Genomic DNA, 14,567 nt, shown 5'->3' on the forward strand with positions numbered 1-14,567 from the left:
AGTAAGCGGAGGACTACGCCTTGATCCACAAACCCTAGTGTGAGAATCTTCGCACAGAAGGCACATAGTACTAGGCAGATTATCTGCTTCTCTTACGGGGCAGGGCGTTACGGTCATGCCCTTTGATATCTATTCATGAGCTCACTAGAGAGATAACCCCATTCTCTCCCGGACTGCGACCCCACAGTCAGCTCATATAGGTGAAATCATTAAAGAAATTCTGTAGGACAATTTCCCTGCTTATAGCATTGACTTCATTAAGAGCATATCGCTCAACCTGCCATACAGATAGAGCACAGCAGCTCATGAGACTCTTTGTTTTGTTGTGCTCTTGGTTTCACAGTGCTTCGTTTCCTGGAGCCTGGATCTCGGGACCTCCGGTCACACAGGACAGTTATCCGCAGTTGAAACCGCTAACAGGGTACGAGTCCCATTCTCATGCACGCTGCTTGGATTGGCTTTTGAGCCAGCCCTTTGGTGAAAGGATCAGCAAGGTTCCTTTCAGACTTGATGTAATCTACGGTTATTACACCCGTCTCTCTAGCATGCCGACATGAATCAAGTCGTCTTCTGATATGCCTCGAGGATTTTTGGTTGTCCTTTCTACTGTTCACTTTTAGCAACACAGAAGTGTTGTCACAGTATACTAGGACAGCCGGTATCGGCTTTGCTAGCATTGGAAGGTCTGATAATAGGTCTCTCAACCATTCAGCCTCCAATGCTGCTGAATCAAGTGCAACTAATTCAGCCTCCTTGGTGGAACGTGTCGACACTGATTGTTTAGACGATCTCCATGACACGGCCCCACCAGCTAAAGTGAACACATAGCCACTTGTAGACTTCATTTGATCCGAGTCAGAGATCCAGTTTGCATCACTGAATCCTTCAAGTACTGACGGAAATCCGGTATTTTTAATACCAAGATTCATCGCTCCCTTCAAATACCGAAACACTCTGTACAAGGCTACCCAGTGTCTATCTCCTGGACTGGCCGAATAACGAGCCAGTCTGCATACTGCATATGAGATATCTGGTCTAGTTGCACTGCTCAGGTACATGAGAGATCCGATGATCTGCGAATATAGTAGCTGGTTCACAGGCTCGCCTTCATATTTACTGAGCGTGTAGGATGGATCATAGGGCGTGGTGACTGGTTTACAGTCCATATGTCCAAAGCGAGTCAGGACCTTTTCCACATAATGGGATTGTGACAAAGTAATCCCATCCTCACCCTTTATCAGCTTGATGTTCAGTATAACATCAGCTTCACCCAAGTCCTTCATATCAAAGTTCTTGGAGAGGAATAATTTTGTCTCCATGATAGCCTCCAAATCGGTCCCAAATATCAATATGTCATCAACGTATAAACACATGATGACACCTTTGCCCCCAGAGAAGCGATAATACACACACTTGTCGGCTTCGTTTACACAAAACCCGGCAGTGGTCAGAGTATTATTAAACTTCTCATGCCATTGTCTGGGAGCTTGCTTAAGACCGTATAAGGATTTAATCAAGCGACACACTTTGCTCTCTTGTCCTTTAACCACAAATCCTTCTGGTTGCTGCATATAAATTTCCTCTTCCAGCTCTCCATTTAGGAATGCTGTCTTTACGTCCATTTGATGAACAAGAAGTTTATACGCAGCTGCCAGCACTATAAGCACACGGATTGTGGGCAATCGAGCCACCGGAGAATAAGTATCAAAATAATCCTCCTCTTTCTTTTGAGTAAAACCCTTAGCCACAAGACGGGCCTTGTACTTTTCAATAGTACCATCAGGTCTCCTCTTCCTCCTAAAGATCCATTTGCAGCCCACAGGCTTGCAACCAGCAGGGAGATCAGTTATCTCCCAAGTTCCGTTCGAAATGATTGAATCCATCTCGCTACGGACAGCCTCCCTCCAGTACTCTGCATCCGGAGATGTATATGCCTCTGTGAGGGAGCGTGGTTCTTCATCCACTAGATAAATAATATAATCATCACCCAGAGACTTTTCAGTCCTTTGTCTCTTACTCCTCCTTAACTCCAAATCTGGAGTCTGGTCATGGACACTCGAGGGCAGAGAATGTGTCCGAGATGGACCATCTGGGGCTACTACTTCCTTATCCCGCATAGGGAAGATGCTCTCAAAGAATGTCACATCCCGAGACTCCATTATTACATTTACAGCGATTTCGCTTGTCTCGGAATGGACCACTAGAAATCTATAAGCTGCACTGTTATGTGCATAACCCAAGAAGACACAATCTACGGTCTTAGGGCCTAGCTTTCTCTTCTTCGGCAACGGGACATTCACCTTTGCAAGGCAGCCCCAAGTTCGAAGATGCGAAAGATCTGGCTTCCTTCCTTTAAATCCTTCATAGGGTGTGGCCTCACGGTTGCGAGGCGACACCCTGTTCAGGACATAGCAAACTGTGAGTACTGCCTCGCCCCACCATATGTCAGGCATCCCCGAACTTTGCAACAAAGCATTAGCTAAGTCACACACCGTTCGATTCTTCCTTTCAGCTACCCCATTTGACTGAGGTGAATATGGAGCAGTGGTTTCATGAATGATTCCACACTCTTTGCAGTACTCATCAAAAAGGTTGGAAAGGTATTCACCTCCTCTGTCAGACCGTAACCTTTTAATTTTCTTGTCTAGCTGGTTTTCAACTTCAGTCTTATAGATCTTAAAGTGTTCTAGTGCCTCATCTTTAGTTCTGAGTAAGTAAATATAACAGAACCTGGTAGCATCATCTATCAAGGTAAGAAAGTATCTTTTACCGCCTTTTGTGATTATACCATTCATCTCACAGATATCTGAGTGAATTAGTTCTAAAGGAGTGGTACTTCTGCCTTCAACCGTATGAAACGGTTTTCTAGGCTGCTTGGCTTGCACACAAATACCACATTTTACACCTTTAACATGTTTATATTCAGGAATTAAAGACATGTCACTTAATCTCTTAATGGCCTCAAAATTCACATGACACAAACGGGAATGCCATATATTATTAATGGAATCGTTATTACAGACCACATTAACATGGTAAGAAGAATGATTGTTCAAAACAGAAAGACGGAACAAACCGCCTGACTCATATGACTTTCCAACAAAAGTACCAAACTTAGACAGGACCACTTTATTAGACTCAAACACTAATTTGAGACCCTGTCGACATAACAGCGACACTGAAATGAGGTTCCGGCTCATCGAGGGCACATAGAGTACGTCCTTCAGCACGAGCGTCTTTCCTGAAGTTAACTTCAGGTAGACCTGTCCAGTACCTCGAACTGCTGCCGGAACACCATTTCCCATCAAGACTGGTGCGCTGTTGAATCCCTGGAATGAAGAGAACATGGATCGATCAGCACAAATATGAACAGTAGCACCGGAATCCATCCACCAGTCATCTGATGGACTTGCCATAAAGGCCTGAAGTGCATACCCTGGGGTGGAGTTAACCACCACGTTCCCTTCTTTGCGCTGAGGTGGAGGACCTTTTCCCTTCCTAAGTTTGCACCTCCGAGCTGTATGCCCGGAGACACCACAAACGTAGCAGATAAAGTCCTCCTTTTTCTTCTTCATCTTTTTGGACTTAGGTTGGTTCATATTCTTCTGTGGAGAGTTCTTCTTCTTCTTCTGGAATTTTCTATCTCCACCCTTCTCAACAACGTGAGCCTGGAGTTGCTGGGATGGCTTGTTACTGGACCTTGCACGCTCTTCCACATTAATCGCAGCTGACAACTCAATGAGAGTCATTTGCTTCTTCATGTGGCGGCGTGAAGTCACAAAGTCTCGCCAAGAAGGCGGGAGCTTTGCCAGTATTGCATTCACCTGAAAACTGTCTGGTAGGACGCAGCCATATTGGACCAAGTCCCTAACAAGGAGTTGAATCTCCTGTAGCTGCTCCATAACAGACCTTCCCTCAACCATTTTATAGTTGAGGTAGTTTTCCGTTGTGAATGACTCATTGCCATTGTCAACTTCAGAGAACTCGTTCTCAAGTTCAGTCCATAGACCCTTGGCGGAGGTAAAACCAGAGTACACGTCAAATAAGCGGTTCGACAAGACGTTCAGCAGACGAGACAAGCATGCCTCATTGGCTTCGTCCCACTTGGCCTTCTCCGCTAGTGCGGCGGCCTTCGCTGCATCGTCTGAATCATCTGATGCAGCCTGGGGAACAGCCGATGTCACTACCCAAAATAATTTTAGGTCAGTGAGCCACATGCGAGTCTTAATCTGCCAGCGCTTAAAGCTAGCGCCGTCGAACGCTTTAGGCTTAATGACATCAGAACTGGAGGCCATAATAGGAATTGGTTTTCTGGATTGTTGTAATATTAGAGAAATAAGTGACATGTTTCCTTCATATTTAAATAAATTAAATATTCTAATTCCGAATAAAACAAGCATATAACTCAGACAAATGCCATATGTAATTATAGCAGCAATGAACAGTAGCAATTCTAAGACATGTAAACATGTAAAATAGCTACACAGGTCCATTTCATAATTAAACATGGCTTGCAGATGAAGAAGGCAGATTAAACAAATAAACATAATTGTTTATCTCAAAATATTGCTCTCAAAATAGCGGGTTGCTGCACTAAACAGCCCTCCAACGCTAAATGGTGATCAAAGATCCTCGACTAACGTGACAGTCCTATCTTACCAAATCAGGGTTTTAGATCAAATATTATAAGCCTAGAAATCAAGCATGAATATCAAGATCAAAACAGTGTGCACAGGAATTAAGGAACACTTATGAACTTAAATAATCAGCCTGCACAATATAGTGAAAGAGATGACTAGGCACAAATAATATCAATGCTGAAAATTAACAACACACTAAAACCCAGACTGTCACGTTGTCTCACTACACCGCTATCATCATTGAGCTAATAAATCCGCCCACAAATTGTGCAATCACACCCAAGTAAATAATACTAGCAGATTGCACAAAATTACTCAATAAATAAATAGAGGCAACGGGTAACTCACAGCACGTAGATTGTCTACGTGGGAAGACCAGCTCAGCGAACACGAGGTTCTGTCCCAGAAAACCAATTCCGCCGCCCACGTCCGGACCTGCACGGCGGGAGGTTGACGGAGATACTAGAGCCGCTGCCGGAGTCGAGGGAGACGTCCTCGACACCAGCCCGAGAAGAGGAACACCGCGCAGTAGGGAGCCCAAGCACCAGGCCACGGTGGACAATAATCAGAGCCCACAGAGCACCACACAGGTGCACTGGTACAGCAGTAGAACGCACGTAGACCGAGCAACACGAGCGCAGGGATCACCTCTACCCTCTTCCAATCACCACCAGCGAGAATCACCACAGGAGATCGAACAAATCTACCGAGATTCGATTGGAGCAGTGAACAGGGAGAGAAAGCAGATACGAGCGTCTGCCGAGAGATGAGCCCAACGGCCAGGGGATCGAGCTCCCATTTAAGGAGCCGAGAGGAGAGAAAGCAAACTGATTTTTATCGAAAGATCCGGACGAACGAGCCGCACAGATCGAAAAAATCTGTTGAACGCCGCCGCCACCTCCACCTGGGAAGCCTCCAGTCTCTGGTTTTCTACGGCACCCTGGTGCCCCTTCGCGTGCCCTACGGGACGAGCTAGCTGGTGGGCTGCTCGGCCACCAGGCCTTGAGAGGCCCACTCGGCTGGCCTCCCTCCTCATTTTTTTTTAATTTCATTTCTTATATTTTCAATAAAGAAAATAAAGGGAAAATCCCCTCAAATGAACAGCAGTTTGTGCACCATCTTATTGTCCCACACACATACTACGATAGTTTCAGTTTAGTTTATGTTTTTCTTACCGTAAATACATCTACACGTGCAAGGAACATTCATGAAGGGACATTAACATGATCTACTCATGCAACTACATGGATTTGTGGGCAATAAGAAATTTATGATAGACACTGTTGTACCCGTTGCCATCCCTACTTAGGTCCCGTTTGATTTGATGCGACTAAAGTTTAGTCACTTTTAGTCCTTAAAGAAGAAAACATGGTGACTAAAATTGTGTGACTAAACTTTAGTTCTTTAGTTACTAAATAGGTAACTAAAAGGAACTAAAGTATGTTTTTTACCTTATTTGCCTTATCCATTTTTTATTGCAGTAAACATTCACTAATTAATAGGGATAATATAGTTATTATTCAAAGCAATTAATGTTTTTTAGTCCAGTTTAGTCAATGGAACTAAACGATGTACTTTAATAACTAAACTTTAGTCAGACTAAAAGAACCAAACAGTGTCTTATACAAAACTAACCCATAAAAAATATAGTAGAAAACGAAGTGTCCAAGCCCAAGCAGCCCATCAAGTGTCCAAGCTCAAGCCCAAGTCCAAGCCCAAGCCCAAACCCGCTAGGCTCTCCCGTCCCGTTCTCGTGTTTGCCGCACCGGAAAACCGCCTCGCTATAGTCTTTCTTCCCCTTCTTCCCCGGCGAATATTCCCCGCGCCGCTTGCCCTCGCTAGCCTTCCTCTCCACGGCAACAGCCCCCTCCCCGCATCGCCGGAATAACTCAAATAATCACATCCTACCGAAGAGGAGAAGCCACCCGCGACGTTTCCCGGCGCCGGCAATGCTACGACGCGTCCTCCTCCTCCGCCATTTCCAGCACCACCGCCATCGGCTCCGCCTGCTCTCCACAACCCCCACCCCACACGCCTCCCCCTCCACCTCGGCCTCCTCCCTCCCGATCGCCGCCACGCCCGCGGCGCCGCACCACCTCGCGCCCCATCGCGGGGGCGCGCGCCGCCTCGCCCCGCTCCTCGCCTTCTCCTCTCTCTCCCTCGCCGCTGCGGGCGCGGTTTACCTCACTACCGACAACCTCGAGGATACGCTGCAGCGGTCCAGGGACTCTGCGGGCCGCGTCGTGGAGCGGATGCAGCACACGTGGACGGCAGCGCGGGTGCTCTGGAAGTCGCTCCTGTCCGTGCTCTCGTCCGCCAACCATGAGGTGCGGTCCGGGTTCGAGCTGCGGGTCGCCGCGCTGCTCGCCGACATCGCGGCCGCCAGCGCCGCTCGCCGCACGGCCATCGTTTCTGCGGGCGGCGGCGCCGTCCTCGACTGGCTGCTCGAGAGCGTCGTGCGGGGGGCCACGCAGGCCGAGGCTGCCAGGGCGCTCGCGCACCTGCTGGCCGACCCCTGGGTCGCGCCCGCCGTTCTCGGCCGCCCGCACGCTGTGCCATGCCTTCTCCACTTCATCTTCTCATTCCAGCCCACGCGCGGCAAGAAGGTAATGGCTGATCTTACTTTTGGAATTCTATCTTCTGCTTGCTGTGCTTTGCCTGATTGACATCATGTAGATTGGTCGTAGAAGCTCGTAATAGGTGATTATGTGATGTACTAATTTGTGATTGTTGCTGTAAACACTCCATGAAATCAATATATTATATTAAGTTGCAATACTTCTTCATACTTTTTATATACCCTGTAGCATCAATTGATATTTATGTTTTATAGCTAGGCACATTGATTTGCTGTTGCCTGTTTGTAGCAAGGACATATGGTAATTTTAAGCTGTATCATAGGATTCAAACGTTGTGTGAATATAGCTTGTTGCCTACTGCCTAGCTTATAACAAGTGGAAATTAGTTTGAGCTCATTTTTTTGCAAGATCTGGATATCAGTGTCATGCCTTCAGTTGGTGTTGAATCTCTGCCTGGTTGCTTGAGCTTATTTCTACTGAATGTAACCGAATGTGGTTCCAGTTCTGAACCTGCAAATTGTCTGTGCAAACTTGTCATTGTTGGCTTTGCCTCAGGGCCCTTAAACTTAACACTCAGAGATAAGGTAAAGGAAAAAACAAGATGTGAGGCAAATTATAACAAGAGAATTGGTGTATCTGTGGGTAGCATATTTACATGTCCTTTGCTTAAGACGGTTAATCTACTAGGAAGGAGTCTAATGTTGCATTGTGGATCTTATACTTCTTTCATGTGCTAAAATGATCTGTCATTAGTAGGGGGATGTCAATGTTTTGTTTCCTGTATGTCAATTAGATGCAAAATAAAGGAAATAGAATAAACATGTTTTTATTCTGTGTGGTTTCCACAAGGTAAAAGCTGTATGGACATTTATGTTGCTGATCAGTCATCGCTTAAGCTTAATTATTTTTCTGGATATGTATCATCTCAGGCACAATTTATTTTATAAAAAGAAGCAACCCGGATTTCTTAACGTTCTATCTTTTCCACTTCCATGGACACTTAGCTGCTTGTGCCTAATATATTATCAGTTTTGAAACAGAAATCTTCATTTGATGGTTTAGATCATTCTAAAGGGAGGAGCATGCTTGTGGCTGCACTTATGGATATAATCACTTCTAACTGCGATAATGCAGACTATTCGTCCTTTAAGCCTTTGTTGCCTGCTGATGCTGATACAAGAGATATTGCAACAGCAATTGAAGTTATTGAGCAAGGGGGGATGCATTTTGATGACCATGAGGATAATAGCAGTAATGATGGTGACTCTGGATTAAAGGGGATAGGGATTAAGGTGCTTGGTGGAACCACGGTATTGGGGTTCTCTAGAGGAAATAACTCATTGGAGTTGGATAACTCAGACTATGATACTATGGATGTATCATATGATAGTAGTAGATCCGTGGTGGAACAGAGTACTGCCGAGTCTCCACTACTTAGGAAATTAAGCTCCTCTGCTGTTCCAGGGCTTTGGGATGACTTACAGAGGGAACATGTAGCTGTACCTTTTGCTACATGGGCTCTTGCAAACTGGGCTATAGCATCAGATCTGAATCGCACTCTTGTTCAAGAACTTGATAGTGATGGACATGCAGTTGCAACTGCGTTGAAAGCAGCCGAAAGAACTGTTAAATGGCATGGAACTCTGGTGGCTCGAGCTCTTTTAGAAGACCAGAATTTGGCCTTGGCTCCATCAGTTCCTGATTGGTGCTCTAGTCTTCTTTCTACAGCTTCTCAGGCTACTGCAAATGATGACATGCCATTGGGTCAACTGTCATTATCAACATTCCTATTATCTATGATGCGATGTAATGAGTCAAAATTTGTAATAAGGCAGAAGGGCCTTCATCCTCTTCGTAGTATTGCAAAAAAGATAGAAAATCAGAATGGCCAGAACAGTATGAAAGAATCAATAGCAAGTGCTCTAAGTTTGCTTTATGCTGGTGAAGTTCCTTTATCACTTGAGGAATCTCAAAGATGGTCTGGCATTCTTCTTAGATGGCTTTTTGATAAATCTGTATCAAATAAAACACATCTTACAGCCATGAAAATCCTTTCATGCATACTTGAAGATTATGGTCCAGCTTCTGTGCCAATTTCTCAGGGATGGTTAGCTCTTGTCCTTTCTGAGATTCTTGGGGACAACAAGGCCCAAGGTTCAAAAGGAACGACACAGCCTGAACCAGAGAAAGTGAAGGTGCGCGTTTCTTTTACTACAAAATATATTTTGAATGAGTGTTTTATCCATTTTAAAGATCGCATGTAGACATAGTCACAACATTAAAATGGATAGGTTCTAGCTCTGACAGAAGTACTGTTTCAATCTATAGATATGGCCGTAGACATCATCACATTTGCAGTACCTTTGGTGATGTTTTTTTTGTAGCTTGTTATTATGCATTATAAAAACACAACAATCATATTCCCTCCATCTCAAAACAAGTGTTGCTATAGTATTTGTGACGGCCAATTTTTTAAAGTTTGACTAGGTTTGTAGAAAATATTAGCAACATTTGTATCTTCAAATAAGTTTATTATGAAAATGGATTCAACAATCTATCTAATGATACTAATTATATATTATAAATATCAATACTTTCTTTTATATATTTGGTCAAAGTAAAAGTGTTTGACTCCTCAGGAAGCGAGAACAACACTTATTTAGGACGGAGGGAGTAGCTCTTTGTATTCAATCTTCACCAAAACGTTAAATGCTAAATAGTTGGCGCCTCTTGTTTAGCGTTTATTCAAGTTACATGGCCACTTAAACTGGCTACATGGTCGGGATAAAAGGCTGACTGAACAGAAATGGCTAGTCACCATGTAGTGTTTAAACAACATGTAAATGGACAACACGCGAAAGGGTCTCTAGCTGAGATGGTTAGGTGGTCTGAGTAGCACTCCTCAGGTCCTGGGTTCGACTTCCCGTGGGAGCGAATTTCAGGCTGTGGTTAAAAAAATTCATTCGTGTGTCTCACGCCAAAGCACATGTCTAAGGCTCAGCCCCGGTCGCGGTCGTTCTCACATGGGCTTCGATGCCGCTGTGTATGGGTGGGGCAAGGGTTCGGGGGTTTTCTCGACCTGTGTGAGAAGGTCTTCTTTTTAATACAACACTCGCGGCTGTCTTACCCCCTGCAGGTCGAGTAAATGGGCAACACGTCTGTTTACGTTAAACACTGTTTATATTAGACTTACAGTTGTGTCATCATGGTCATAGGCATGTTCTATAAAACATCCAGTCTTTGACAGGAAACCAGAATCCCTTTTAACTAGAATGTTGATTTTGTAACAGAGTTATCATTTGATTATAGCATCATTTATTGACAATACATGTAGGCATGTGCATGCTGTCATGTTTTTTATCTTATATTACCATGTTACATTATAAACTTGATCTGAATTATAGAATTATCGTTTACCTGATAATCTTAATGGCTCTATACTGGTATATATCTTTTTTTTTGTTCACATTCTTGTTCATTGTTCATTCTACCATCCTAATACATATGTTATTGACAGAATCCGGTTGATTACCATAATGCTTCAACTGCAACTCAGGTCCTGAATCAATTAGGTAGTGCTGTTGTTAAATTAGCAAGCACCCAATCGAACTGTGAGCCTGGGTCTGATGACAAAGATAAAGGACCACTTTCTGATTTTCTATCTCTTGAGCCATTTGCTACAGTTCTAAAGAATATGAACAAAAAGAATCTGCCCAAATTTGATGCCGCTGACTCAGCATCAGCAACGCTCAAGGGAATAAAAGCTCTAGCTGAGCTTTGTTCTGAGGATGGTGCATGCCAAAAGAGAATAGCTGATTTAGGAGCTCTTCCCTTGTTGAGGCACATCCTCTTGGGTGATGATTATGAGAAACTTGCTGCAATTGAAGCATATGATGCATCTCGTACTCGAGAAGTGCAAGACAAGAACGTGGCTCCTAATGTTTCGTCTACTGATGCTACCACTGATCCCTCAAGTGTACGGGTTCCTCCTGCAGCACATATCCGAAGGCATGCTGGGAGGCTGCTTACCATTCTCTCTCTTCTACCTAATTCAAAGAAGGAAATTATTTCTGATGCTGTATGGTGCAAATGGCTCGAGGATTGTGCTAGTGGGCGAATTCCCTGCAATGATATAAAACTAAAAAGTTACTGCAGGTTAACATTATTGAATATATTATGTTCTGAGAGTCCAAATACAAGAAAAGCCTCTGATGAATATCCTGACTCAGAAAGTGAGTATAAAAGAAACTGTCCCCAGTTTGGAGATGCACTTTTCTTGCTAAATCCAGAGTTACCTCTTGAAGTTCATGTGGACAACAGTGGTTTTGGGATTTTAAGAGTTTCAAGAGATAATTGTAAGGAAGATGGAGGTATTGGAGGCTCTGGCTCTGAAACTGTGAACTCTGTAGATGATGCTGAAGCTGCATCCAAAAGTGTCCCTTTGATGGATGTTGTGTTTGTTCATGGCCTTCGTGGCGGCCCATTCAACTCATGGCGAATTGCTGATGACAAATCATCAACTACCAAAGCTGGTTTAGTGGAAAGCATTGACGAGGATGCTGGGAAAGAGGGTACATGCTGGCCAAGAGAATGGCTTGCGGCAGATTTTCCTCAAGCACGTTTTTTTACAGTAAAATACAAGGTTTGTTCTTTGATGCCTCATCACTCCCCTGCGCCTGCTATCCTTCTCACAATTAGATATCTGCATTGGTCCCTTTCTATTTTTGAGTTGTTCTGGTACATTTGAATATTTATGTTGATACTGACTTTGTTGCTTCTAAAAATTTTCAATGTTCTTACCACTTTTCAATAACTTACGCAGACAAATTTGACCCAATGGACTGGAGCCAGCTTGCCTCTTCAGGTAATTTCGGAGACTTCTCGACATTTTCTCCTGCCGTCCTGCGTCAACTAAAGAAACCCTGGGTTTTTGTGTGCCCTTATATACCCTTTATATGCGGACCTGGACCCAGCTTGTCAACATTACAAGTTTCACCAACTATTTTGAACTTTGGGGTGGCAATGTGGACCCTTTTTTTGTCATTGCTTTGAAGTTTTCGTTTTGCAACTCTTCATAATTCTAGTTCTCAAGATTTTCTGTCCGATGCTATATATGTTGGTAGCTCTTTTCATGTTACTGATTATTTGTTGTTTTTTCACTCAAGATCCTATTTGTTTTATAGGAGGTGAGCTCTATGCTGCTGAGGAAGTTGGTGGCTGCTGGGATTGGTAGTCGGCCTGTCATTTTCGTGACACATAGGTAAGGGTTGTTGTTTGGTCTATGATGCTACTCGGCCATGCAATTGTTATGACATGTTGCTATATTTGTTGTGCTAACTCCTCACCTATGTAACTGCTAGTTACTGAAATAACTTATGACTTGCTTTCTCCCCATTTTCATACTCAGCATGGGAGGACTGGTGGTTAAACAGCTTTTATATCAAGCAAAGCTGAATAACTATGACAAGTTCCTGAATAATACTATTGGGCTAGTATGTATATTTATGTGTTGAATTTTGTGATTATCTGTGTGCGCGTTAATAAGATCTAACTCTTTCTGCATCACAGGTTTTCTATAGTTGTCCGCATTTTGGCAGTAAACTTGCAGACATGCCATGGCGTATGGGTTTAGTGTTTCGTCCTGCTCCTTCGGTATGGTCTTCCATTGTTATGGTCGCTAGATCGGTGAGGGATTGGAGAGAGATATCGATGGACAGAAACGCCGGTCGGGGGCCTGTGCCCACGGCCGAGCAAGAGGAGGGTTTCTCCCTTCTAATTCTTGCATGCTTTATTTCTCATCCATTGATTACATAAATATGCCGGTTGGCCGTCCCTATCTAGCTAGAGATCCTTATCTCCTAAAAACTCTCAACAAACTACTAACTGATAACCTTCCTAGATAATCTCAACTAATCTCCTAAATAATCTCAACTAATCTTCTAATCTTATCTCTAACTATCCTTATCTAATCCCCCTTGAGGGCCCATGGCTGCTGCTATCGCAGCCCCTCCGTGGGCCTCCTTACGCCCTAACATCCATTCCCCATCTGATAAGTTTCCTTACAAATTGATAGTTTTCATCTTCTCTATATGTTCTGACATTTAATTTTTGATAGATTGGGGAGTTAAGAAGTGGGTCTCCAAGACTAGTTGAACTGAACGATTTTGTGCGTCAACGACACAACAAAGGATTTCTTGATGTTCTTAGTTTTAGTGAGGTAGTAACATTCGTACTGCCAAGTTCCACTGCCACAATGCTAAGTTATAGTATATGCTAATTGGTTCCTGACAGACCCAGGTCACACCGATTGTTGAAGGATATGGCGGTTGGGCACTTCGTATGGAGATAGTGCCAATTGAATCTGCATACCCAGGCTTTGGGGAGCTTGTCGTAAGTATTTTTCACAACTCATTGTACCATTGGGTAGTGCACATGGAATTATTGTCGTTGTGTTGCAAATGATGGTCATGTCAATGTTGATAGTCTAAACTAGTTTGGGGATAGCACTGGAAGAATCAAGGCTTCTCGTTTTTTTAGATTACAGAGGCTACTGAGCCATATGGACGCTTCCCACGTTTTCCCACCATTTTTGTTCCTTGCATGCTTCCATAATTTCATCGGTTCTAATTTATGCAAATTTCAAGTGATTACTGTCATGTTCTTTTTATTTCTCTGCAGGTTCTACCGTCCACTGATCATATAAATTCATGTAAGCCAGTTAACAAGAACGATCCTTCTTATGCGGAAACCTTGGCATTTTTGGAGAAGAACTTCAAATTATGCCTGGAAAGAGCAGAGTCCTAGGTCTTGTCAATGGCGCCGTGGAGTTTTCAGCAATCTGAAGGCTTCATTTTCCATTTACCGCCAGAGACTTTTCTCCCGTTAACGACGAATGGTGGTTGATCTGACCAAATGATCTGGGCGTGCTGTGGTTTATGAAGCTCGCACCGAACTTTGTAGTAACATTGCACATAGCGGTTAGGCTGTAAATAGCTGTCTTTTACCTTTTAGTTGACATGAGTTGCCCCCATGTAAGATCAAGCTATATACCCCAATGCCTGTATCATCTCAACAGTTTTCAGCAACAGATTTTTTACAAAACAATCTCATAATATATAAGCCATTTTCATAAAATTACTTTCTATGTGCTTTCTCCGTTCTTGAATAAGTATATTATAGTATAGAGTTGCTTCATATTTCTAAAAAAGTCTACCAAGATTTATGACATCAAATTAGAATCATCCCTATGAAATGGTTGAGCTGCTATTTTCCTCTTCTTCTTTAAGGGCATGTTCATTTTAGTCTCAATTCATATAGATTGGATATAGATTGGATGAGATTGTGTGTT

General features: G+C 43.5%; 1 protein-coding gene across 2 annotated transcripts; it reads left to right on the forward strand.

Annotated features, from left to right (window-relative positions):
• Positions 1–6,429: 6,429 nt before the first annotated feature.
• LOC100502400 (uncharacterized) lies at positions 6,430–14,356 on the forward strand. 2 transcript variants are annotated; one of them, NM_001347123.1, is given in 10 exon segments: positions 6,452–7,246; positions 8,260–9,414; positions 10,737–11,861; positions 12,042–12,083; positions 12,403–12,479; positions 12,627–12,711; positions 12,788–12,871; positions 13,335–13,436; positions 13,511–13,609; positions 13,898–14,217. In NM_001347123.1, coding segments are annotated over 10 exon segments (3,552 nt in total). In that variant the 5' UTR covers positions 6,452–6,589; the 3' UTR covers positions 14,024–14,217.
• Positions 14,357–14,567: the final 211 nt, after the last annotated feature.

The sequence above is a fragment of the Zea mays genome, chromosome 1, assembly GCF_902167145.1.
Source record: "Zea mays cultivar B73 chromosome 1, Zm-B73-REFERENCE-NAM-5.0, whole genome shotgun sequence".
Lineage (NCBI taxonomy): Eukaryota > Viridiplantae > Streptophyta > Magnoliopsida > Poales > Poaceae > Zea > Zea mays.